Here is a 26634-nt window from a genome sequence, read left to right on the forward strand (position 1 = left end):
CCTATCAATAACAACCTTGAATGTAAATAGATTAAATTCCCTCATTTAAATAGGTAGACTAACTGAATGTATCAAAAACAACAACAAACACTTGACCTAACTATATGTTGCCTACAAGAAACTCATTTCACTAGTAAAGACACATACAGACTGAAAGTGAAGGGATGAAGAAAGATATTTCACACAAATGGAAACCAAAAGCAAGCAAGAGTAGCTATAATTTTATCAGACAAAACAGACTTTACGTCAAAAACTAAAAAGAGACAAAGAAGGTAATTATTTAGTAACAAAGGGATCACTTCAGCAAGAGGATTTAACAATTACAAATATATATGCATTCAACACCCAATACCTATATAAAGCAAATATTATTACATCTAAATAAAGGGAGAACTCCAATACAGTAACAGTTGGGGACTTCACCCCACTCTCAGCATTGGACAGATCATCTAGACAGAAAATTAACACAGAAACATTGGATTTAAACTGCATTTTAGATTTAGATTGCATTTTAGACAAATGGACCTAACAGACATTTACAGAACATTTCATCTAACAGCTGCAGAATACACATTCTTTTCATCAACATCCAGAACATTCTCTAGGACCGACCACATTTCAGGCCACAAAAGAAGTAACAACAAATTTAAGAAAACTGAAATCATATCAAGTATCTTTTCAGACCACAAGGGAACACTGTGGTCTGAAAATTAGAAATAAATAACAAAAAACCTTTAAAATCATACAAATACATGGAAATTAAACAATATGCTCCTGAGTGACCAATGGGTCAACAAAGAAATTAAGAAGAAAATTTAGAAATTTCTTCACACAAATGTAAATAAAAACACAGCATACCAAAACCTATGGGATACAGCAAAAGCAGTATTTAGAATGAAGCTTAGAGCAATAAATGCCTACATCAAAAAAGTAGAAAGATTTCAAATTAACTTAATAATGCATCTCAAATAACTGTGAAAGCAAGAACAAACCAAACCCAAAATTAGTAGAAGAAATGATAAAGATCAGAGCAGAAATAAAATTGAGACTAAAAAAAGAAATAGGCCGGGCATGGTGACTCACGCCTGTAATCCCAGAACTCAAAGGAGGCCGAGACAGGCGGATCACCTGAGGCCAGGAGTTTGAGCCTGGCCAACATGGTAAAAACCCATCTCTACAAAAAAAAAAATTAGCTGGGTGTGGTGGCATATGTCTGTAATCCCAGCTACTCAAGATGGGAGGCTGAGGCAGAAGAATTGCTTGAACCTGGGAGGTGGAGGTAGCAGTGAGCCAAGATCATGACACTGCATTCCAGCCTGGGCAACAGAGCAAGACTCCATCTCAAAATAAAGAAAGAAAGAAATAATCAACAAAATGAGAGGTTCATTTTTGGAAAGATAAACAAAATCCACAAACCATTAGCTAGACTAACAAAAAAAAAAAGAGAGAGAGAGAGAGAGAGTGAAAAGACCCCTGCCAAGAAAACACCAAAAACAAAAAAAAGGAAACATTAAAACTGACATCACAGAAAAACAAAAAATCATTAGAGACTATGATAACTATATGCCAATAAAGTAGAAATGGATACATTCTTAGACATATACAATCTACCAAGATTTAACCAAGAAACAGAAAACCTGAACAGACCAGTTACAAGTAATGAGACTCAATCTGTAATAAAAAGCTTCCCATCACAGGGTAGGGTGGCTTACACCTGTAATCCCAGCACTTTGGGAGGCTGAGGTAGGCGGATCACTTGAGGCCAGGAGTTTGAGACCAGCGTGGCCAACATGGTGAAACCTCATCTCTACTAAAAATGCAAAAATTAGTCAGGCGTGGTAGCGGGCACCTGTAATCCCAGCTACTCGGGAGGCTGAGGCAGGAGAATCACTTGACCCTGGGAGGTGGAGGTAGCAGTGAGCCAAGATCATGACACTGCATTCCAGCCTGGGCAACAGAGCAAGACTCCATCCCAAAAAAAAAAAACAAAACAAAAAAGAAAGACTAGGTGTGGTGGCTCACTCCTGTAATCCCAGCACTTTGGGAGGCTGAGGTGGGCAGATCACAAGATCAGGAGATCAAGACCATCCTTGCTAACATGGTGAAACTCCATCTCTATGAAAAATATAAAAATTAGCTGGGTGTGATGGCACGCACTTGTAGTTCCAGCTACTCAGGAGGCTGAGGTAGGAGAATCACTTGAACCCGGGAGGTGGAGGTTGCAGTGAGCCGAGATCGTGCCATTGCACTCCAGCCTGGGCGACAGAGCAAGACTCTGTCTCAGAAAAACAAAACAAAACAAAAACAAAAAACAACAAAAAAAGAAAAGCCAGGACCCAATAGCTTCAATGCAGAATTCTAAAAACATTTAAAGAACTAATACCAAATACAAAAGTATTTGATAAAAGTCAACATCCCTTCATGACAAAAGCTCTCAAAAAGTTAGATACAAAGGGAACACACCTCAAAACAAGGTCATATATGACAAACCCACAACCAACATCATACTGAATGGGGAAAAGATGAAAGCTTTTCCTCTAAGATTTGTAACAAGACAAGGATGTCTACTTCCATTACTTTTATTAAACTAGAAGTGCTAATCAGAGCAATTAGGCAAGAGAAAAAAATAAATGGCATCCAAATTGGACAGGAAAAAGTCAAACTGTCCCTAAAAGCAGGCTGGGTGTTGTGGTTCACACCTGTTAATCCCAGCACTTTGGGAGGCAAAGGAAGGTGGATTGCTTGAGCCCGGGAGTTTGAGACCAGCCTGGGCAACATGGCAACATCTTGTCTCTACAAAGAATACAAAAAAATCAGCTGGGCATGGTGGCGCATGCCTGTAGTCCCAGCTACTTGGGAGGCTGAGATGGAAGGGCTGTGTGAGCCCAGGAGGTGGAGGTTGCCATGAGCCAAGATTGTGCCACTGGACTACTCCAGCCTGGTTCTTCTCCCAAAAAAAAAAAAAGAAAAAAAAAAGTCCTAAAAGCAACACTAGAAAATCAACATATAAAAATCAGTAGTGTATCTATATACCAACAATAAAATAGCAGAAAAAGAAATCAAGAAGGCAATCTCATTTACAATAGCCACAAATTAATACCCTAAGAATAAATTCAACCAAGGAGGTAAAAGATCTCTATGAGGAAAAATAGAAAACACTGATGTAAGAGAGTTTAGGGAAAAAATGGAAAGATCCCATGTTCATGGATTGGAAGAATATTGTGAAAATGCCCATATTACCAAAAATGATCTAGATTCAATGCAATCCCTACCAAAATACCGATGGTATTCTTCACAGAAATAGAAAAAACAATCCTAAAATTCATATGGAACTACAAAAGACCCCAGAGAGCCAAAACAATCCTGAGCAAAAAGGTATCACGCTACTAGACTTCAAAATTTAAGACAAAGCTATCATAACCATAACTGCATGCTACTGGCATAAAAAACAGACCCATAGACCAATAGAACAGAATAGAGAACCCAGAAGGAAATCCATATATTTATAGCCAATCGTTTTTTGACAAAGGCACCAAGAATATTCACTGGGGGTAGGGACAGTCTCTTCAATAAACGGTGCTGGGAAAACCTGATATCCATTATGTGGAAAAATAAAATAGAACTAGATCCCTAGTTCTCATCATATACAAAAATCAACCCAAAATGGATTAAATACTTAAGTGTAAGACCCGAAACTATAAAACTACTAGAAGAAAACAGAGCAGAAATGCTTCAGGACATTGGTCTGGGCAAAAAATTCATGAAGACCTCAAAAGCACAGATAACAAAAGCAAAAGTAGACAAACAGGATTATATTAAACTAAAAAGCTTCTGTACAACCAAGGACACAATGAATTGAATGAAGAGACAGTCTGCAGAATGGGAGAAAGTATCTGCAAACTATTCATCTGAGAAAGGATTAATATCCAGAAAATACAAGAAAGAAAAAACTCAACAGTAAAAAAACACAAATAATCTGATTTTAAAAAGGGGCAAATAAGCTGAATAGCTCTCAAAAGAAGATATACAAATGGCTAACTGAAGTTTTAAAATAATGGGCCTCTACAAAGGCCTTGAAGCCAAACTGCTGTAGACAGTTCTCACTGCTGCTTCCACGCTCTTTGTTTATGAGAAACTGATGGTTGCTATCAGCCCCATAGTTATGGGGCTGAATAGTGCAAGCAAACAATGAGATGTCTTACAGTGAAAAGTCAGAACATGTTCAAGGTGGAGGATTTTCTTCTAAGTGAAGGGAAGTAATTTTCCTTTTACTCTGGCTCCTTCCATCACAAATTTCACCCTTATTGGCTTGAAAAGCATCTAAAGGTAAATGGGAAGTATAGCAGGCTAGACCTGTTGCCAACTTAAGTTTTATGATGCACGGTTAGTTTTGGAGGTAAAGGTTGAACTAGTTTGAAAAGAAAACATTACTGAAAACCACTAATAAACTATAAGCACAAAAGAAAAGTCCATCAATCACTCAATTAACCAACCAGTCTGTTCAGACTCAGAGAGAGTTAAGGCCCATTAACTTGAGTAGCCTACCGATCCTATTCCCAATCTTCATTCTGGGAGGTCATTGGCTCTATTAAAACACACATACAGAAGGCTCTGTGGGTGGGAATGATAACCAGTGTTAAACAGTTGGTTTCATTTAAATTTTCTCTTCCTTTCTCCCCATAGGCCAAAGATAAGGACCTAGCAGCTCTTGCAGAGAACATCTAACAAAGTGGCAAGTGTATCAGTGTTTTAACAGAGCCCATAGAGGCACATATATATTAAAAAGCAGAGGCTGGGCACAGTGGCTCATGCCACTTTGAGAGGCCAAGGCGGGAGGCTCACTTAAACCCAGGAGTTTGAGACCAGCCTGGACAACACCATCTCTACAAAAAACTAATAAATTAGCCAGGCATGGTGGTGTATGCCTATAGTCCCAGCTACTCAGGTGGCTGAGGTGGGAGGATCACTTGAGCCTGACAGGTCAAGGCTGCAGTGAGCAGTGATTGCACCACTACACTTCAGCCTGGGCAACAGAGCAAGATCTTGTCAAAAACAAAAAACAAACAAAAAAACAGGCTGGGCGCAGTCATAATCCCAGCACTTTGGGAGGCAGAGGAAGGCAGATCACGAGGTCAGGAGTTTGAAACCATCCCGGACAACTTAGTAAAATCCTGTCTCTACTAAAAAAATACAAAAAGTTAGCTGGGCATGGTGGCATGCCCACTGCATTCCAGCCCAGATGACAGTGAGAGACTACATCTCGGGGGTGGGGGAAAAAGCTGGATATCTAAAGCAAGGACTAAAAACAATTTCTCTCCTTCCAGCCGATCATGGGCTTACTGTGTGATCTAGGGAAGTTCTTTTTTCCTAAGGCATTGTTCCCCTCACCTAGTAGGAGACTACTCACAGCAATATAGTGAATCGCAAACTTAAGTAGAAACCATGCCTTTTTCATCCCTGTTTCTTTAATGCAAAATTTGGCACTTAGTATATCACTTCATGAATGTTTATTAAGGAATGAAAATTTCAAATAACTGTTAGTAATATACTAAAATAAAATGCTATTTTAAGGTGTTATATAGCACAGTGACCAAAATAAAACTGGAGTAGTCCACAGAAATATGCAGACTGAGACTAAATGAGAGCTGTAATTGTCCCTCGGCCTGTGTTAAACCTGGGGGTTAATACTACCTAGGATTCAAAGCCCTTATCTGATTGGGCAGGAAGCCTAACTCATCAATGATTCAGGAGAAGGTTCTAAAACCCCCAGATTGTCAGTCAAATGACTCTGAAAAAACCTTAAGAAATGTTTTCCTTAAAGCCAAATATATGAGGATTTTCTCTTCCTTATTTAACCTCTACCTCCTTGTCTCTTAACTTTCATTCTTTTCTAGCCTGCTTCCCATGTCCATTAAAGAAATGTTCTCTTTTGTTAGTAAACAAAGCTTACAAAGATGGTGCTTGTGGCAGAGTTGGTCTCAATTTCACTATCAGACAAAGTGCCCCGAGAGCTTGCTAGGTGAACACTGCCCTCGCCACCTGGTCCATCACCTGCATTGCTGCTCAAGTCACTGTCAGCTCCAAGGGTCTCTCCAGAACTATTACTCACCTGGAAAGGAAAAAACATAGTAAGAGATATTCCCCAGGGATGGGCCCCAGAAATGCCAAGCTGTTAGAGCTCCCTGCCACCATAAAAAAGTATTAAATTTCAAAGGTGTGTCAAATAGCCTCTGGAAGTACCTTCTTTATAAGATGAGAAGCTCTGGGTGAAATCTTGTGTACACACACCTATGATGGTAAACATCTCCACCATGAGAACCATGCTGACCTGAGACTCAGAACAGCCTCCAAAGAGAAAGCAGCCCCCTTTTCCAAAGAAGAAGTCCACATCCCACCCACCAAGATGCCAGTGTGGTGTTCCCCTACCACGGTGCTAACTTCAGAATCCTGACTTGAGCTGCGGATCATAACAGCTGGACTCACGCTGATGACAGAGTCTTGATCGGTCCTCTGAAACAAGACACAGGGACATTAGGGGAGGTGTCCAATCTCCTCTCAGTTTCCCACAGAAATACTGTACCTTTTTCTTTCTCCCCATCCCCACCCTTCTGTCATCATCCTTAGAGAAGTGACGAGCAACTTTTTTCCAGAATATAAAATATGTGCAACTTATATGATAAAAAAAGAATAGGCTGGGTGCAGTGGCTCATGCCTGTAGTCCTAGCACTTTGGGAGGCTGTGGTGAGAGGATCACTTAAGCCCAGAAATTGGAGACCAACCTGGGCAACATGGCGAAACCCCGTCTCTACAAAAAATACACAAATTTAGCCAGGCATGTTGGTGGGCAACTGCAGTTCCAGCCACTCAAGAGGTTGAGGTGGGAGCATCACTTGAGCCCAGGAGGTTGAGACTACAGTGAGCTGAGATCGCACCACTGCTCTCCAGTCCAAGCAAAAGAGTGAGACTATGTCTCAGAAAAACAAAACAAAAAACAATGCATTAAAGAAGTACATGCTCACTGCAGAAAATACATGAAGAATAAGGAAATAAGAACAAGCTGTAAATCTACCACCTACCTTAAGCACTGTTTTTAGTAATATTTCTTTTCAGTTTTTTGAAATACATTTTAAAAATAAAATTAGAATCACACTATATGTAGCTTTGTTAAACATTTTCCCATGTCACTAAATTTTTGAAAACATAGTCTTTAATGGATACTAACATTGCATTACATGGATCTGTTATACTTATTTAGTAATCCACTTATCGTTAGATATTTATGTTGTTTTGAGGTTGTTTCATTTTTTTTTTTTTTCTTTTTGAGATGGAGTCCCATTCTGGCACAGGCTGGAGTGCAGTGGCATGATCTCAGCTCACTGCAACCTCTGCCTCCTAGGTTCAAGCAATTCTCCTGCCTCAGACTCCCAAGTAGCTGAGATTACAGGCATGTGCCACTATGCCCAGCTAATTTTTATATCTTCAGGCGAGATGGGTTTCACCATGTTGGCCAGGCTGGTCTCAAACTCCTACTCCTGACCTCAAGTGATCCACCTGCCTCAGTCTCCCAAAGTGCTGGGATTACAGGTGTTAGCCTCCTCTAGGGGCCTTTTTTTTTTTTAATTTTTGAGATGGAGTTTCACTCTTGTTGCCCAGGCTGGAGTGCAATGATGCAATCTCGGCTCACCGTGACCTCCATCTCCCAGGTTCAAGCATTTCTCCTGCCTCAGCCTCCTGAGTAGCTGGGATTACAGGCATGCACCACCACACCTGGATAATTTTGTATTTTTAGTAGAGACAGGGTTTTACCATGTTGGTCAGGCTAGTCTCAAACTCCCGACCTCAGGTGATCCACCCACCTCGGCCTCCCAAAGTGCTAGGATTACAGGCATGAGCCACCGCACCCAGCCATCTGGCCACTTTTTTAATTTAAAGAAGTATTCTGAGATAGCGTATTTAATCCTTGCAATTTTCAACAAGGTTGTCACAAACCTGGGAACTAGACGTCAGGCTCACGCCGCTGTCTGCGCTGATCTGGGACTTTTTCTCCTCTGTCTCACCAAGGTCAAAGACAGGTTTGATTACTTCAGGCCCTGAGTAGGGGAAGACATCTGTTACTCAGTACACAAAGGCTGGGGGCAGGCTGGTAAAGGGGGTGGGACAGCAGCATGGGCTAGTCCCAGACTTGGTCAGCCCATTCCAGTCACCTTCCAAAGACTACCCCCCATTCAAGACCCACTGGAAAAAGAGGTCCCTAGATGCCTTAAGAACCAAGTAGGACAAATTAGAACTGGTCTCAATGAGTTCTGCATCCATCTTCTCAACTTGAGAAAATTCTGAGCAAATCATCTTAAAACAGAAAAGTTTCACAAGGCCGGGTGCAGTACCTCATGCCTATAATCCCAGCACTTTGGAAGGCCAAGGCAGGTGGATCACCTGAGGTCAGGAGTTTGAGACCAGCCTGGCCAACATGATGAAACCCTGTCTCTACCAAAAAATACAAAAATTAGCTGGGCGTGGTGGTGCATGCCTGTAATCCCAGCTACTTGAGAGGCTGAGGCAGGAGAATTGCCTGAGCACTAGAGGCAGAGGTTGCAGTAAGACGAGATTGCGCCACTGCACTCCAGCCTGGGCAACAGAGCAAGACTCTATCTCAAAAAAAAAAGAAAAGAAAAGAAAAGAAAAGCTCCACAAACAAATATCTAAACCACATTCCACAGCACTCAGAGTCTGAGCTTCACTGGTACCTGAGACCATTTACTGTTTCCCAGGTCACTTAATGCTTCCCAAACAAATGTGTCTAAAGGAGCTAGAAAAGGCTGGGCCTGATGAGATAAGAAAAAACAGCTGTTTTGGTAGGCACTGCCTATCCCCATCCTACAACTTCTACATTTGAGATAAAAACCACCCCTCTTTTCCCCCACCCACCCACAATGGTATGGCAGAAGGACAGAATGACAGAAAGCAAGAAAGCGTGCCTAGGCAAGCCACCAGAGAGTTGGGCAGCTACAGACTCAACATGGAGGGACAGCAACCATCTCTGCCAACTGTGCCCACAGGCCTTCTAACAGGTGAGGGAGATATCAGCCAATGGGGGCCACTAAAATAGGCAAATGTCCTCCCCACCAACTCTGAAGCAACAGAGAACCAAGTTCTGGGGAGTTGTAAGCAGCAGACACCTGGTTATAGCCTGATTGCCACGAGGGAGGGGGAAAGAAGCGGCCTCCATGCCACACGCCTAGGAGTCACATGCTACCTACCTGCTGCCATTCCAAACACCCGCTAAGAGCAAATTTGGGTGGGGCTGACAAAGAGAGCCTGCCCCAACTGGGCCTGGGGAGTTGGCAGGTATGGAAGACTTGGGAACAGGAAGGGGCATTTGTTCCTTACTCTGTTTTTCCAAAGCTTTTTGCTTTTTCACTTCCTGGTGCTTGTTCCACAATTCTACCCCAGATGCAATGCAAGCAGGAGAGAAAGACAGAAAGTCAGAGGCTGGTCAGACAGACGAAATGGAAACCCACCCACCCAAGTCGATTCAGTCTCAGGTACCGGATTACCAACCAAGAGATACAAAGATATCTTCATAGGAACAAGGGGCAAGAATCAAGAGAGCTAACTCTCCACCCAAACTCATGAACTACAGAGTCCAAATTTCTAATTCCAACCCCAATGTGGCAGTAAAAACCCTACAGAATGTTAGAGCTGGAAGGGCCCTCAACAAAGCTCCTTCATTTTTGCATGAGGAAACTGGCCCTAAAGAGGCTGGAGCACTTCATCAAGATCATGTAACTTAGGATCCATTTAAACTCCCACCATACCATGCTCTCTCTGCCAAATGAGCTGGGGAAGGGCAATTTTTATAGATTCCGGATGAGAGAGATGAACACCTCAAGCAGCCAGAGTTTCAGAAGCACAAACACCAATCTGTCTGATTCACTGGACTGGACAGAGGCCAATTCATGCAGGCAGTTAGCATCCCTCCTCATTGCTCCTCAAGAAACCAACTCACCCCCAGAGCCAGTGCCTGCCCTGCAACCAGTGATCTGGAGAAATGCCTCTAGTTGAGGTAACAGAGAACATAAAATGGTCAAGACCAGCATCTTCATAGGGGAAAGCAGACAGAATGGCAACCACAGCAATTATTTTCCTGGAAGGAACTTCAGAGTGTACTTAGTATGATCTCCGCTTTTCCCAGATGAAGAGACAGAGACCCTGAGAGGGGAAGTTTTTTGCCCAAAGTTGCATTCCTAGTTGGAGGTAGATATGGGACTGAAACTCCAGACCTCCAGACTGGCAGGTCCATACTTTTTCTAAAATATTATATGAGGCAGGAGAAAGCCAGGAGTTGACTGCTACTAGAATAATATTCTGCTGGCTAGCGAAGTGTAGTTCCCCTAAAAAGGAATCTGGTTCCATGTTGCTAGTTAAGGGAGCATAAGGCAACTGCTAATGGCCACAGAAAAGAGACATCAGCTGGAAGCAGAGTGCCTAGGGACTTAAAACCAGAAAAAGAAGGAAAGATCCAACCTCGAAGACTCAAGGTCAAGCAGGGAGTGAGTCAAACAGAGGTGATGCCCAGAAAGCTCACTAAGGCACTGGAGAAACACCGAATTTACACAAGATTTTAATCAAGTCCAGTGAGGGAGGGTTTCAAGAAGAACTGACTCGGAAACTGATATCTCAAAGATCCAGAACCTAGGGAAATGGGGTTGCCAGACTTGCCCCAGAGGAGCACATTCCAAGGCAGTACAACAGCTGGAATGGGAGGACACTGGCTTCAGGGACACAAATGTTATAATTGTATAGCCCAAAGATGCATCTGTAAACTTCCTGAACACGTCCAGGAATTCTCCCCACTATGTGAAGAAATGCAGATGTAAATAAAAAGAGCAGCCAGGAGTACAGCTCAGACCCCCTGCAGGAAGCCTCACTGGGCCTTCTAAACAAAACTTCCATTCTTCTAAGATACGGTGCAGGGGGTGGTGGTGGATGAAGAAGAAGAACTAGAAAAGTACGAAGAAACACCACTAGAAATGGACAGAGGCCCTTCCCTCTCTAGGAAGCAAAGCATGGGGAAGAGAAAGGTGGGATTCTGGATGAACTGAGGATAGAGGGATATTTAAGCAGCCAGGACCCCTTCGCCGCACCAAGCACATGGATACATACCAATAGATGCTATAAAATTTTCTTCCTTTAAACTTCTGGTGTCCAGTTCCTTAGGACCCTTTCCTGTGGCACTGGGTGCCCGAGGTCCCAGCTGGGGAACTCTCAGCTGTGCCATAGCCTTTGGGTCCCCCCGCCCAGCTAGGCCAGGATCCTTGCCAACTGAGGTATTTACACTTTCTGTTGGACTTCTCTTCCGCTTGTCTGGTTCTGAGGGAAAAAAAAAATCAAGAGGTCAAAAGAGGTAGTGAGTAGGAATCAAGGTATGGATATGAGGTGGGAGGAGCCAGTGTACAGGAGGATGTGGAATGGAAGAAGTTCAAGGAAAGATGAGCTGACGTCTTAGTTTTAGTAGCAAAAAACACCCACTACATATAAACATGCACTAGAAAATGAAATCCCAAAGCCTGATGGGAAGCAGCGTGGCACTGGGAAACTTGTGCTGGGGACAAATAGATTTTCTCTTCAGGAGACAAGTGGGAGAGTTGGGGATGGCGTGGTGCCCAGCAGGTACGATCCCTACCTTTACTATAGTAGTGGGTCTGGGCGATCTCCAGAAGCCCAAAGATGCTGGCCATGCCACCCAGACCCGCATGGGCATAGGACTGCTCCAGGCTGAGGACCGTGCACTTGAGGAGGTCTAACATTCCCTTGTACACCTTTCGACTGATCTCCTACAACAGTAACCCAGGGGCTGGCATTGGCAAATTGCCTTTGGTGTTCACATCCCTCTCCCCAGTTACTCCAACTCCCTGCCCTCAACACTGACCACATCCGGGATGATGTCCTGCCGGGCATCGTCCTCTGACTGCACCGTGCGGTTCAGCTTGCTCAGGACAAAGACTCGCAGCTGCTCACTCTCCAGCAGCCGGCGCACCTTTTTCATGTTGAGCCAGCCAACTCCCTGGCCGTCCAGCACGCTGTGCACCACCTCCTTCAGAAACTGCTGGTTCTCACTACAGGGTCCACACATCGCTTCTGTGGTCATTAGCTCCTTTGCAGAGGAGACCCCCCCACTTTCACCCAAACTAAACGTCTGCCTCCAGGGGTAAAACACAAAGCCACATCTCTGAATGTCCAAGTCCACCACATTCTCCACCTCTCCAGAGAATCTGATCTATCCAAACACCCACCACTGCTGATTCACCCCCCTCAACTGACAACCGTCAGCTGTCACTGTTGCATGGGGATCGAGTCAGAATGAGAAGTGCTGCCAAGAAATTGATTACATCTACCACACTGAGAGCTCCTCTCCACTCTTGAGCATCCCTAAGGGTCTGTAAAGGAACCACCCACCTCTACCTGAGAACTTTTAAAAGAGCTCTGCCGTTTATTACCTAGAATTGCTGGATCGCCCCTGGGGTGATGGAGGTTCTCTTTTCACTGTTGGGCTGTGTTTAATGACAGACGACTTCTGATCCACTAACGCCCTCCTGTTTCCTGTGGTGGGGAGGCAAGAATGAGACACATCACTATTTAGCTCAGGAGCTCATGCTAGCACATCCCTGAGTAGCCATGTTCCACACCCGCTCCTCAGAAGGGCTGGATGAGGGTGGTACCAAGGCCATCACACGTAGGTAGAAACCAGCCATGGCAATGTGGAGGAGGTGGGGATGGAGACTCAGGCCACTCCACATGCACCAGCAGCACGCCCCATGGGCAAGCATGGGCGTCACGGGGGACGGGGCAAGTAGGTCACTCATGTGACACTGCTTGCTCCATGAGGAGGATGGCCCTTGGGCAGACACAGAAGATGCTAGAGAAAAAAAAAAAGATCATGCACAGCTCACAGGCAAGACCCACCTTCACCACTCCCGGGGCCGGCTTCAGTAACAATCTCCATTAGAGTATTTAGCCCAAATACTGGGACACAAAATACACAATTAGTAGGTGCACCACAATACCGCAACCCCTCTACCCCTCCGAGGAGCAGTAAGCCAGATATCAGAGCATTCTCCCAAAGCTGGAGGAATGCACATAACCTTGGTTCTTGACACCTCAGAGCTGGAAGCCAAGTGATCAGAAGACAACCAAGGCTCTAAGAAAAGACCATTCTTAAGACTGTGGCCTCTCAAAGCCAGGGGCAGGTAAATGACACAGGGAGCCTTCAGGTACTGAACACACACATGCATGAAAGAGGGACCGCTGGTTTTCAGAAAACATCCAGCACAGGGGGCCAGGGGCCTGAGGGTATGCGCAGGGAAGCAACCATCTTGCAGATGCTGTTGTGGGGAATGCGGTGGGGGTATGAGGATGGGAGGTGGGTGAGGGGGTTAAGTGCAGCAAATGCAACAAAGCATCAGCATGCAATGAAAGAGTGTCAATCATTTTCTCTTCAAAGGTACCAAATGAAGGCCAGTGACACTGACACCCTTCCATCCCTAGCCTACCCAGCCACATGCAGATTCCCTGGCAGTGCTAGTTTGCTCCTTAACACTACCAGCTCTGATGTCCCTTTGCCCATCTGTCTCATGTTCCCATCCCCACCAAAGAACATGCCTTAGACTCCTGGCAATTTTCTTTCCTTTTTTTTTTTTTTTTACAGACAGGGGTTTCACTCTGTGGTCCAGGAGGGAGTGCAGTGGCCTAATTATAGCTCACTGTACCTCAAACTCCTGGGCTCAAGTGAAGCTCCTGCCTCAGCCTACCAAGTAGCTAGGATGACAGGTGTGAGCTACTGCACCCAGCTAACCTGACGTTTTTAACCTCATCCACTGGGAATGAGAGGTCAGTTAAAGAATACATGGGGTTGCTTCTCATTGTACTTCCTTCCACAGTTAAATATTTCAGCACACTATCCAGAAAAAACAAACAAAATCAAGCTGGGTGCCACGGCTCACACCTGTAATCCTGGAACTTTGGGAGGCAGAGGCGGGCAGATCACCCAGGGTCAGGAGTTCAAGACCAGCCTGGCCAAACGTGGTGAAACCCCGTCTCAACTAAAAATACAAAAATTAGCCAGGCATGGTGGCGCATGCCTGTAATCTCAGCTACATGGGAGGCTGAAGCATGTGAATGGCTTGAGCCTGGATGACAGCAGTTGCAGTGAGCCAAGATCACGGCCCTGCACTCCAGCCTGGGTAATGGAGTGACACTATGTCTTAGAAAAAAAAAAATCAAAATTAGAAAATCCCCTAAAACTGTCAGATATCACAAACCAAATTCAAATAAGGTCTTAACTGCCCCTAGAAACTAACCAATACTACCTGGTGCACTCAGAGGCCCTGGGTTGACATGAAGTCATGGTGAGAGGCTGTGCTCTATGAACATGCCAGGCTCTCCATAACCATTCTCTGGTGGGCTAGCTCCTTGGCATGGAGTTTGTCCTAAGTTCATGCAGTGGCAACCCAGCAGACGACTGGGGGTGGTTGATGACTCCATGTTAATCATGTAACCTGACAGGGTCCTCCCGAGAAGCAGCAGTAATCCCACGGTTGCCACTGACCTACATGACATAACAGGGACCTCTCTAGCTACAAAGACGTTTCCATCCGACAACCATCAGAGCCCAGGATGTGCAGTGAAAGCCATGAGGAGCAACATGAGGGATGACAGCCAGGTCAAAGGATTCACCAGACGCAGGGCTCCTGACATGAACCCACAGGCCCAAAATATCTCCCGGAGAAACCTGGCTTGGCAAAAGGAAGGCTGTAGTTACCTTTCAGACTGGGGAAGGGCGTGGCCTTCTCTCGGGCACCTTTGGTGGGCAGTGTGAGGTTTGAAAGACTGAAACTGGTACTGTGGTTCCGATAGAGGCTGCCTATCAAGGGGAGGGTGCGAGAGCAATGACTTGGCAGAGTAAGTAATCAAAGCATTAAACTAATGACTATCAGCATCGGCACCTCCCTCCTTCTCAAACACAATCCCAGTTTGGTGGATCAGATCACCTCTGATCTGTCTTAGAAAGGATCAAGTCTAACTCTAGGTAAACAATGGAGCCATTGCCAGGATCAGCCAAAACTCAGTAACAGCTTTCTCTGTCCACCCCACATAATATCTAAGTCTCTCATCTCCTGCTGCACAGCATGAAAGCTGGCAGTTAACAGGCTTCTAGTCTGAAGCTGGCACTGTCCCTCCTTGGCTGCTGAAGAAACTCATAATCACAGGGATCCTCTACACTGGCTCCCCCTAGTCCGTGGTCTGTCTTCAATCTTTAACTGATACCACCCACACTGCTGGAAATACTCTCTAAGCACAAATATCAATCTCATATTGATTTCAAAGCATATTCATGGAAGAGTCCCTCATGACGCAAAGAAGATACCAGGTACATAATGAAATCAAATTTGACCAGAATATTTCCACAAATAAAAGTACAAGTGTGTGATTTTGAATTTACTGCCTATTTTCTAGTTGCCTATCCAGCTATCTTACCTGAAACAGAAAGAAATGTCCAGGCATAATGACAATGACTAATCGGTACCTGTCCTTTCCTGACCTCACTTGAAAACACCTTATATGGTATCACCCAGATGACTGGATTAGGGCTTGTTAATGCTAACCCAGCCCTACATCTGAAGTTCTAAGCAACATTTGCCATAGTAAGGCTCTGCTGTAGAGAAAATGGAACACAGGAATGAAAGTGGGAGCTGAAGGCACTTACTGGCAAAAGACATGATGCCCCCGAAGCCCTCGGTGCTGGTGTTGGAGATGGTGGAGTTGGGAGAGCTTGCCCGAGAGTCTGACTCTGCATCGGAGTCACTTGCCAGTCTCAAGCTGTTGGGTCGCAGCAGCTTTTGAGCCCTTGAATGCACAGTGGCACCTATGAGCCCCACGCATGGGTACCTGACCTTGGGAGTATGGGCCTTACGCTACACTGCAGTCGCCGCTCCCTTCCCGTAACTCGTAAACCCCTGGATCAAAACACCACCCTGTGGGGATGGCAGGACCAGGACAGCATTCAGACTTCTCAGACTTTCTGATTAACCCTTGCCCAGGGTCCACTGAGGTGAGGTCCTTCAGTCACCCATCTAGAAGGGATCCCCAGGCTCTCACCGATTGCCATTGACATGTTGGCTGAATCGGGGAGTGTAACTTTCCCCCTGCTCATCCTCATCTTCCTCAGGGGGAAAGCCATATTGGGGCTCGAAGTATGGATTGTCATAGATTCGCCGGCGCACTGACCCCTCTCCAATTTCTGTCTGACGTCTGTCCACGTTCGACTTGCCAATGCTGGGAGGCACGGAAGGAAGGGGCTTGGAGACGCCTACTGCTGCCTTATCATCCATCTCCGTAGAGTCAGCAGGTTCCTAAAGGCCACATGAAATTAAAAGTGGTTACCTGCTGCCCAATGGCACCTTCCTGTAATCCCAGTTTGGCAGGGCTGGGCCAGGCCTGTTGGATTTCCAGCCCAAGGAACGTGTGGGAAAAGATCTCTGAGTCACGCCGTTCTCCATCCCCACAAACTATATAAGGGGGATCACAGGCGTAACCTGAAAAAAGCCTGATGACCTCCTTTTGGGGTCAAAACTAGGTCTCTTAGGCTGTAAGCTCTAGGGCCCATGAAAAGGAAGATGAGAAAATTGTGTGAGAAGAAGTGAATTAATTGCTACAGCCTGGCTTTCCTAATAGACGAGGCCCACATCCCAGGGAGTGGTTCTCATCCATCACTCCTCACTTACAGAGTTGGCTCCATGAATAACAGTGCTGGGGCTGCTGCTGGCGGTGGTACTGGAGCTGGAGCGTAGTGGGGGGTTTTCCTGAGAGTTCTCACTGTCTGGGCCAGGTTCTTCTGCTTCCTTCTGGTTCTGCAACTCGTCAATCTCCACCTCGCTGGCATCCCCCAGTGCTGCATGCGTCAGAGGGTCCACATCTGCCAAAACCCAAGGGGGGCTGGTATAGACCACCCCATCCCTGGACCCAATCCCTGACCAGGGCTGGCCAATCTCCCCAAGCACACTTACTGGGAGTATCACCATTAATGTCACATTTCATCATTTCACTGACAAAGTCACCAAGGGAGGAGTAAGAAGAGCTTGAATCGTCATAATCCATACTATCACTGCCACTGCAGGAGGGAAGCACATAAAAAACATAACAGAAAGGGACAGGGAGAAGACCTGCAATCAGCACCAGGAAAACTAACAAGGGGGAGCACTCCGAACTCAAGGCCAGGGAACAAATCAAATAAGAAACCAAGAAAAACAGTCAATCAAAGCATAAAGACTGATATGGGGGCTGGGTACAGTAGCTCACACCTGTAATCCCAGGACTGGGAGGCTAAGGTGGGCGGATCACCTGAGGTCTGGAGTTTGAGACCAGCCTGGCCAACACGGTAAAACTCCATCTCTACTAAAAATACAAAAAGTAGCCGGGCACAGCTGGGAGTGGTGGCTCACACCTGTAATCCCAGCACTTTGGGAGTTCAATGGGGGCAGATCATGAGGTCAGGAGATTGAAACCATCCTGCCTAACACAGTAAAACCCTGTCTCTACTAAAAATACAAAAAATTAGCTGAGTGTGGTGGCACGCACCTGTAGTCCCAGCTACTCAGGAGGTTGAGTCAGGAGAATTGCTTGAACTCAGGAGGCGGAGGCTGCAGTGAGCTGAGATTGAACCACTGCACTCCAGCCTGGGCAAGAGAGCAAGACTCTGTCTCAAAAAAAAAAAAGTAGCTGAGCACAGTGGCTCGCGCCCATAATCCCAGCACTTTTGGAGACCAAGGCAGGTAGATCACTTGAGGTCAGGAGTTTGAGACCAGTCTGGTCAACATGGTGAAACCCTGTCTCTACTAAAAATATAATAAATTAGCTGGGCATGGTGGCATGTGCCTATAATCCCAGCTACTCATGAGGCTGAGGCAGGAGAATCACCTGAACCCAGGAGGCAGAGGTTGCAGTGAGCTGAGATCGTGCCATTGCACTCCAGCTCAATATATATATATATACACACACAAAAATTAGCCAGGTGAGGTGGCGGCACCTGTAGTCTCAGCTACTCAGAAGGTGGAGGCAGGAGAATCGCTTGAACCTGGGAGGCAGAGGTTACAGTGAGCTGAGATCACATCACTGCACTCCAGCCTGGGTGACAGAGCGGCAAGACTGTCACACACACACACAAAAACTGATATGGGAAGCCTATGAGAGTTTACCTCCTCTGTGCTAAAGAAAGGCTAGTGAGAGCCTCTTTACCTTAAAAACCTGTCTGCTGCTCTGAGGATGCTCACCTATCATCAGTAGGTTCAGAGTCAGATTCCCGCTCTGGTGGTACACTCAGGGCCTCAGCCAGCTGGGAATTGCTGTCATAGACGCGATAGTGGATGGGCTGCAGCTGATGAGCATACCACTTTGGCTTGTCACCAATCAGGGCTGGATCAAACATATCTATCCCATGAGGGAAAAGAATAGAGAGTCAGCAGCAAGGAAGAAAAGGCAAGCAACACCTGAAAGAAAGGCAAGAAAAGGTCTAAAGCAGAGCAAGGATAGAAGGGAAAGGTCAAAGATTAGCAAAGGAAAAAGCAAAGTCCATCAGGAGGACAGAGGCAGAAGGCAGAGCAAAGCAGAGCGGAGGGCAGGTGGACTCACTGTTGTGAATTCGCTGAAAGGCATAGTTGGTGGGGTTAAGGATCCATTCCCCAAAGTACTCCACAGCCTGAGTCCTGGCCAATTTCTCGGCAAAAGGAGTCTGCCGGGGACGTGAGGCTAGAAAGGAGCCAGCTTGAAAAGCCACCACAGGCCGAGGGAAGAGGCGCAGGGTACGTGTGTGCATCTGAAACCCCTGCAGCACGTTGGCAGAGTTGAAAAACCGTACCATGGCGACCCTGGGGAAGAAGGAGATGATGAGAAAATTCGAGACCCATGTCCTGTAGGATAAGGATTCCCATGATCCAAAGTCTTAGAACACCTTCCAAAGCCATCATTTAACAGGCTTCCAACATCAAGGGGAGAGGTAGCTTAAAGAATTATCAGCTCCCTCATCATCCTGAGCACATGGTTTACTATTTCTTCACTTTGCTTTTACTATGGTAGAAAATAACAACCAATTATGGTACATATTCTATATATACAGAAACCCTGGGCTGGGTGTGGTGGCTCATGCCTATAATCCCAGCACTTTGGGAGGCCGAGGCGGGTGGATCAAGACCAGACTGGTTCAAGAATTCAAGACCAGCCTGGCCAACATGGTGAAATGCCGTCTCTACTAAAAGTATAAAAATTAGCCGGACTTGGTGGTGGGCACCTGTAATCCCAGCCACTCAGGGGGCTGAGGCAGGAGAATCGCTTGAACTCAGGAGATGGAAGCTGTAGTGAGCTGGGACTGTGCCACTGCACTCCAACAAGAGCGAGACTCCATCTCCCCAAAACAAAAAAAAAAACCCTGGTTCAGGAAATAGTCTGCCCCAAGGTCACTGAGAGAGCAAAGAGATCAATTTAAGAACTCATGATTATACAGTCAGCTTGGTCTTACCTGGTTGCAACATCCACAGAATCCACATCATTGCCATAGATGAGTGGGTTGAATTCAGTGGAGGGTGTGGACTGTAGGTCATTAGAAGGCCTTCCCAAGAGAAGAGGGATCTCCTGGCCCTCATGAAATTTCTCCAGATTGAGGATGGGCTGGGTATTGAGACTCATGCTGGCCAAGGCCTGTAGAACAACAAGAAAATTCCTTATACAAGGTACATTCCTGGGGAGCTAGCAAATCTCAACTCCAAGGAAAGAGTCTTCCTGAAGTCTTCTACCACCTGTTCTCTGGTCAAAAAGTTCTACAACAAAGAACAGTGCTAATTTGCAAATCATGGTTAATCTGCTTCAGACCTTTCATCCCTGAAATAAAAGTCCAAATATTTCAGCCTTTAGAAAACAGTCTGAACTGGCTGGGCACCGTGGCTCATACCTGTAATCCCAGCACTTTGGGAGGCCAAGACCACACCTGAGGTCAGGAGTTCAAGACCAGCCTGACCAATATGATGAACCTCCATCTCTACTAAAAATACAAAAATTAGTGGAGGATGGTGGCATGCACCTTTAATCCCAGCTTCTAGGGAGGCTGAGACAGGACAATCGCATGAACCCGGGAGGTGGAGGCTGCAGTGAGCCGAGATGGCACCACCGCACTCCAGCCTGAGCAACAAGAGTGAAACCCCGTCTCAAAAAAAGAAAACAGTCTGAACTATGTAGCTCTCCATCTTTTTTTTTTTTTTTTTTGAGACAGAGTTTCGCTCTTGTTACCCAGGCTGGAGTGCAATGGCACGATCTCGGCTCACTGCAACCTCCGCCTCCTGGGTTCAGGTAATTCTCCTGCCTCAGCCTCCTGAGTAGCTGGGATTACAGGCACGCACTACCGTGCCCAGCTAATTTTTTGTATTTTTAGTAGAGACGGGGTTTCACCATGTTGACCAGGATGGTCTCGATCTCTTGACCTCGTGATCCACCCGCCTCGGCCTCCCAAAGTGCTGGGATTACAGGCGTGGTAGCTCTCCATCTTAAGACAACCTAGCTGAAGGCAACCTGAACATATCTGAAGTCCAGGACGGTAGTTTTCAAAATTATTAGTCATTGGCCGGGCGCGGCGGCTCACGCCTGTAATCCCAGCGCTTTGGGAGGCCAAGGTGGACAGCTCACGAGGTCAGGAGTTCGAGACCAGCCTGACCAACATGGTAAAACCCCATCTCTACTAAAAAAAATACAAAAATTAGCTGGGCATGGTGGCACGTGCCTGTAATTCCAGCTACTCAGGAGGCTGAGGCAGGAGAAGCGCTTGAACCCGGGAGGCGGAGCTGAGATCACACCACTGCACCCCAGCCTGGGCGACAGAGCAAGACTCTGTCCCCCCGCAAAAAAAATTATTAGTACCTAAATGTTTTTCAAAATTGGAATCTATGTGAAAATACGTAGAATGGATTTTGAAAACAGCTGCTCTGAAGGACAAAGAAAGCAGAGCCTCACATGCTCAGGGCTTCCAAGCTAAATCAGCCCCTCAGAGACTCCATGGGGCAGGGTTAAGACCACTGGTCAAGGGCAGCAGTGCATCTCAAATGTGAGTGAGGTGAGGAATCACCCGGGGAGATTGCTAAAATGCAGATCCCCATTCAATTTGCCTAGGGTGATCCTGCACTTTAACAAGCCCAGGTGACACTAATTTTGCTGGTCCACAAACCACACTTTTAATAGCAGGGGTTAGAACACAGGATCAATGAGTCCAAGGATCTTAGCTCCTACAAACATTTAAAATATAATTCCAGCTGGGTGCAGTGGCTCACATTTGTAACCCCAGTACTTTGCAAGGCCAATGTGAGCAGATCACCTGAAGTCAGGAGTTCGATACCAGACTGGCTAACATGGTGAAACCCCATCTCCACTAAAAATACTAACAAATTAGCTGGGCATGGTGGTGTGTGCCTGTAATCCCAGCTACTTGGGAAGCTAAGGCAAGAGATTCTTTTGAACCCGGGAGGCAGAGGTTGCAGCAATCTGAGATCACGCCACTGCACCCCAGCCTGGTGACAAACCAGGACTCCATCTCAAAATAAATAAATACAATATAATTCCATATATTAACTTTCCCATCTCATTAGTCATACTAAAGCAATCATCAAGACTGAAAATACAGCAAGTAAAGGCAGCTAGAGAACTTTCTGAACTTACAATTCCCATCAGACTCTGTAGTAACAAGGTATCATATTATATCAGCAGTGATAAAGCAACTGAGGTGAGAGGAATGATACAAAATGATGCATTTAAACCCAAACACAGCATCTAGAGGCACTACTAAGTACTTCAGACAACACAGAAAAAGATTTCTACAGGCCCTTTAACTGAGCAGGGATTTCTAAAAATAAACACAGTGGTATCTACTGGAGGTCCTACACAACACAGTAGGCAGGGGAAGGGAATGAAGCTTTGTCACGTGTTACCTTCAGGTACTGTGTTCAGCATGCAGAGGAAGAAGAAAATCAATCAATAAAAAATGGATGTGAGAGATTACTCAAAGAAAAGAATTTTTTTGTTTGTTTGTTTTGTTTTTTAGACAGAGTCTCGCTCAGTTGCCCAGGCTGGCATGCAGTGTCATGATCTTGGCTCACTGCAACCTCCACCTCCCAGATTCAAGTAATTCTCCTGCCTCAGCCTCCCAAGTAGCTGGGACTGCAGGTGGCTGCCACCACAGCTGGCTAATTTTTGTATTTTTAGTAGAGATGGGGTTTTGCCATATTGGCCAGGCTGGTCTCAAACTCCTGACCTTGTGATCCGCCCGCCTTGGCCTCCCAAAGTGCTGGGATTACAGACAGGCGTGAGCCATCGCACCCAGCCAAAGAAAGGAATTTTTGAAGAAAGGAACCTCAGGATCAATTCTAGAAGATGACGTAAGAGTAGCCAGACAGTCCACACTAACGCCCACCTAACGAGACGGAGAAAATGTTCTGAGGCCATAGAGAGTGGCACACATACAAGAAACAGAAAGTGGAGGGCTATTTTATGCAGCATCATAAGCATTAGAAGATGGTAAGGCATACAATGAATTAGAATCAGAAACACTCTGAGATTCACTCTCCCATCCAGCATGGGATAGGCCTTTTCTTAAGCCCATCCAGGGTGAAGAATATCTACACCACTTGAAATTTGACAGGAAACCGGCTCTGAGAATAGTTGTCTTCTGATAGCAGTCCCACAGCATCTATTACTCCCCTTTCTTTCCTTCATTCTTCACCTACCTGCTTTAAATGCTTTTTCAGCTCTAATGATTCTGGTTCTGGTAGGATAGGCAGCACTTCTGCATTGGTGGGGGCAATCACCTACACCGGAGAAATGATAAAAGATGTGACCTTAGAATTTATTGCTCAGGAATTTCACTTATATAAGAGAAAGTAAGATGTATATACAATATTATTATACAAATGAATACACATTACATAACTGCACAATAAGATATATGTACACCCACATATATGATATACATATCCATCTGAAAAGAAATATACTTAAATACTATTGGTTATTATCTCTAGATAACAGAATTATGGTTTTTCTTTTCACTTATTTTATTTACACTTTTTTTTTTTTAAGTTTTACAATGAACACACATAACGACTTCCCACCCAAGTTTGAATGTACTCACACTATAGAATGTTCATATAATTCATTAAGTCTGCACTGAAAGACAGTTTCTTACTGGAAACTATGCCCCAGGGAAACCATTAAGAGATGATCTATACCACATGTAATGGTCCTTAGATCACAACTGCCCAACTGCTCTTGGAGAATACAGGGTGCGGGGCACTCAATTCTGGAAAAAATAAAACCTGTAATTCTCTGAGACCTAACCAAGGGCTTATTTGGCCAAAAAGGTAAAAGGAGCATTTTTAAAAAAACTGTTTCAATAAGTCTCACAAAAGAAACTATCCAACAACCTAGGACCTTCCTAAAAGGAATCAAGAAAAACAGGTATCCCAGGATCGGTCTAGAACGCAATCCTGCTCTAGATTCTGCAGTGCCTCAGCCAGGAACCTCACCCTGTTGCTGTCCAGATCCACTAGCCATACGTCATCAGGCATTTTGAAGTCCAGTTTGTAGAGGAAAAAGCTGGCAGGAACCCCAATGATGTACGGGGTTGGAGCCAACAGCAGCTGTGGAAATGATAAAGAAGGTGAGAAACAAAGACAAAACCTATCACGAGCACTTATCAAGTCAGGCTTCTTCCAGATAAGGATATGCAGATACAATCCCTCTTCCAAAACCCTTGAGGCCAGATGTATTTGAAAATTCAGAATTTTTCAGATTTTTTGAAAGGTAATAGTGCATTTTTTTCTATATAGTAGTCTTCCTTATTCACAATTTCACTTTGTTATTCCAGTTACCTGAGATAATCTGTACTCTGAAAATATTAAATGGAAAATTTCAGAAATAAACAATTCATAAATTAAAAACTGCAGCTTGATCGTATCTGAAGTCGAAGACAATAGTTCTGAGAAGCATGATGAAATCTCATGCTGTCCTGCTCTATCCCAACGGGACGTGAATCATCCCTGTGTCCAGCATATCCATGCTGTATATGTGACCTGCCTGTAGCCATCTCAGTTATCAGAGCAATGATATCAGAGTTTGTGTTCAAGTAACCTTTATTTTACTTAACAATGGCCCCAAAGCACAAGGGTACTGATGCTAGGTGGGATGCACCAAAGAGAAGCCAAATATATGCCCACAGAAGCCGGGCGCAGTGACTCACCCCTGTAATCCCAGCACTGGGAAGCTGAGACAGGAAGTTGATTAACTAAGGTCAAGAGTTCAAGACCAGCCCGGCCAACATGGTGAAACCCCACCTCTACTAAAAATTAGCCAAGCATGGTGGCGGTGCCTGTAATCCCAGCTACTCAGGAGGCTGAGGCAGGAGAATCACTTGAACCCAGGTGGTGGAGGTTGCAGTGAGCCGAGATCAGGCCACTGCACTCTAGCCTGGGTGACAGAGGGAGACTGTCTCCAAAAAACCCCAAATATGTGCCCAAAGAGAAGTTGTTAACCTCTTACTGTGCCTAAACTAAACTGTATCATTGCTATGTATGTGTAGAAAAAACTATCTGTGGTTTGAGACATCCGCTGGGGGGGTCTTGGAATGTATCCTCCACAGATAAGAAGGAACTACTGTATTATGTAACACCTGCAGCAGGGTAGCCAGTAGCCTACAGTCATTAACATTTATTGTGATAAATAAAAACTACAAATAGCTTAAGTTTTGCCACCAGATCAGTTCAAATCAGTCAGATTTTGCAGACAAGTAAGTTATGATAAAGGATTGAGAACCAGCACTGACTTGCAACTTCTTTGGGCATTGGGTCTCCTCCCTCAGGAAGACAGAGGTGACAAAGCTGGAAGACGCCTTGAGACTCACCTGCTCTGCTGATGCCATGCAGGTGGGAAGCAGCGGGATGACAGGAAACATATACTCCAGTGGGTAGATCATTGCCACAAATGCCATCACAGACATGGAGAGTGCGTTGTAATCTCGGGACTGTAGCACCACCTGTCATGACCCATCCAGTAAGAATCACTCCAAAACATAAAATAAGGTTTACAAGAAAATAGCTTCCAACATTACAATTTGGTTTCCACTTCACCATGCCTACAGCTCCAGCTTTGTTTCTCCTGCTGCCCCCTGCCCCACCACGCCTGCCACGTCCCAACCTAGGCACAATGGTGATCCTCCCTCACCTGAAATATGTAAATCACTCCCTTACCTTCCTAGTTCTTGTACTGCCCATCCCAGAACCACTCACTGAAACAGAACTACTGATATTTCCAAAGAATTAGGTCAGTACAGTTAAGGATAAGCCCTATGAATGGTAAATCCTCTGAATACATCCCATATGATACCAGTATCTTAATTCAACCCACATCTAAGGAATACCTGCTGTATACCAGGCAACATGTTACCTCCTGAAGACAAAAAGATGAAAAAGATATAGTCCCTGTCCTCCAAGAGTTTATGGTCTGGCCACTGGCAGAAGAATTCCTCCCCTAGAAAGACCTAGGAAGCTGGCCTCTCACCTTGTGCTCTAACAGAATGCAGGTTAGCACCTGGAGACAGGCGTCTACACCCAGAAGTTCCAAGGGAAGGTGCAGTGGAAAATCCACTAGGGTGAATCGAGATGGGTCTGGAAGAGCAAAGGTCAGAGCTGGCTGGAGCTCCTTGGGTAGGACTTCGATGTCTACTCGCTTCTGCCCAGAGACAGGTACTGGGGAACGCAGCAATCGATAAATCCAGGCCTCAATCTCTCGAAGATCATGCAGAAGGGCATTTGACTTCTCTTCCACCAGCAGCGATCCAGTAAAGATCCGCCACATGGTGTCCCTGAGAAGCAGACAGCAGGAATCAGACACATTAACATCAGGAACTGATACCCCACTGCAACCCAGTATCACCACAGAGGCTGTAACGATGACAACAGGAAAAGGAGCATCGTTAGGAAAGCCCAGTCTCTGAGCTCAGATAGAACCAGAAGGTATATAAAATGGCAAGAGCAAGTATGAAAATATACACTGGGTAAGATTTACTGTCCTGACCACCGTTAAACATCAAATTCTTCAGCATTACTTCAAACACAATTTTGGAAGGAGGTCTAACTCTGCAGCAGTCCTTTGCTTAGTAAGATGAACTCTTGGCTGGGTGAGGTGGCTGAGGCCTGTAATCCCAGCACTTGGGGAGGTCAAGGCGGGTGGACCACCTGAGGTCAGGCTGTTTGAGACCAGCCTGGCCAACATGGTGAAACCCCGTCTCTACTAAAAATACTAAAATTAGCTGAGCGTGGTGGTGCACACCTGTAATCCCAGCTACTCGGGAGGTTAAGGCAGAAGGATCACTTGAACCCAGGAGGCAGAGGTTGCAGTGAGCCGGGATCATACCACTGCACTCCAGCCTGGGCAACAGAGCAAGACTCTGTCTCCAAAAAAAAAAAAAAAAGATATAAATATCTTTTTATCTAAATATGCTTAAATAGGTCTGAAGGACCTTGAGCTGTAGAGGAAATTTCCTATGCCCCTCAA

The 26634-nt window shown here is 45.4% G+C and overlaps 1 protein-coding gene across 50 annotated transcripts in view; it reads right to left on the reverse strand.

The window, feature by feature from the left end:
* Nucleotides 1-26634, reverse strand: part of MADD (MAP kinase activating death domain) — a 56423-nt gene that overhangs the window by 24717 nt on the left and 5072 nt on the right. For 3 of the 50 annotated variants that reach the window (XM_064364908.1, XM_064364915.1, XM_064364933.1), the window contains 21 exons: nucleotides 25639-25942; nucleotides 24983-25114; nucleotides 23610-23723; nucleotides 22812-22892; nucleotides 19568-19746; nucleotides 18685-18920; nucleotides 18327-18483; nucleotides 17064-17167; nucleotides 16782-16972; nucleotides 16156-16409; nucleotides 15764-15903; nucleotides 14819-14920; nucleotides 12964-13023; nucleotides 12498-12600; nucleotides 11930-12116; nucleotides 11684-11834; nucleotides 11164-11370; nucleotides 9388-9441; nucleotides 7990-8090; nucleotides 6427-6510; nucleotides 5951-6109 (listed from right to left, as the gene is read on the reverse strand). In XM_064364908.1, coding sequence (XP_064220978.1) covers nucleotides 5951-6109; nucleotides 6427-6510; nucleotides 7990-8090; nucleotides 9388-9441; nucleotides 11164-11370; nucleotides 11684-11834; nucleotides 11930-12116; nucleotides 12498-12600; nucleotides 12964-13023; nucleotides 14819-14920; nucleotides 15764-15903; nucleotides 16156-16409; nucleotides 16782-16972; nucleotides 17064-17167; nucleotides 18327-18483; nucleotides 18685-18920; nucleotides 19568-19746; nucleotides 22812-22892; nucleotides 23610-23723; nucleotides 24983-25114; nucleotides 25639-25942 — 3100 coding nt within the window. The remainder of the gene's footprint in view (nucleotides 1-5950; nucleotides 6110-6426; nucleotides 6511-7989; nucleotides 8091-9387; nucleotides 9442-11163; nucleotides 11371-11683; nucleotides 11835-11929; nucleotides 12117-12497; nucleotides 12601-12963; nucleotides 13024-14818; nucleotides 14921-15763; nucleotides 15904-16155; nucleotides 16410-16781; nucleotides 16973-17063; nucleotides 17168-18326; nucleotides 18484-18684; nucleotides 18921-19567; nucleotides 19747-22811; nucleotides 22893-23609; nucleotides 23724-24982; nucleotides 25115-25638; nucleotides 25943-26634) is intronic. The other 47 variants (XM_064364920.1, XM_064364912.1, XM_064364939.1 and 44 more) reach the window with 27 other exon arrangements.

This window comes from Aotus nancymaae, unplaced genomic scaffold (genome assembly GCF_030222135.1).
Source record: "Aotus nancymaae isolate 86718 unplaced genomic scaffold, 86718_ANA_hifiasm-v0.15.2.pri h1tg000059l, whole genome shotgun sequence".
Lineage (NCBI taxonomy): Eukaryota > Metazoa > Chordata > Mammalia > Primates > Aotidae > Aotus > Aotus nancymaae.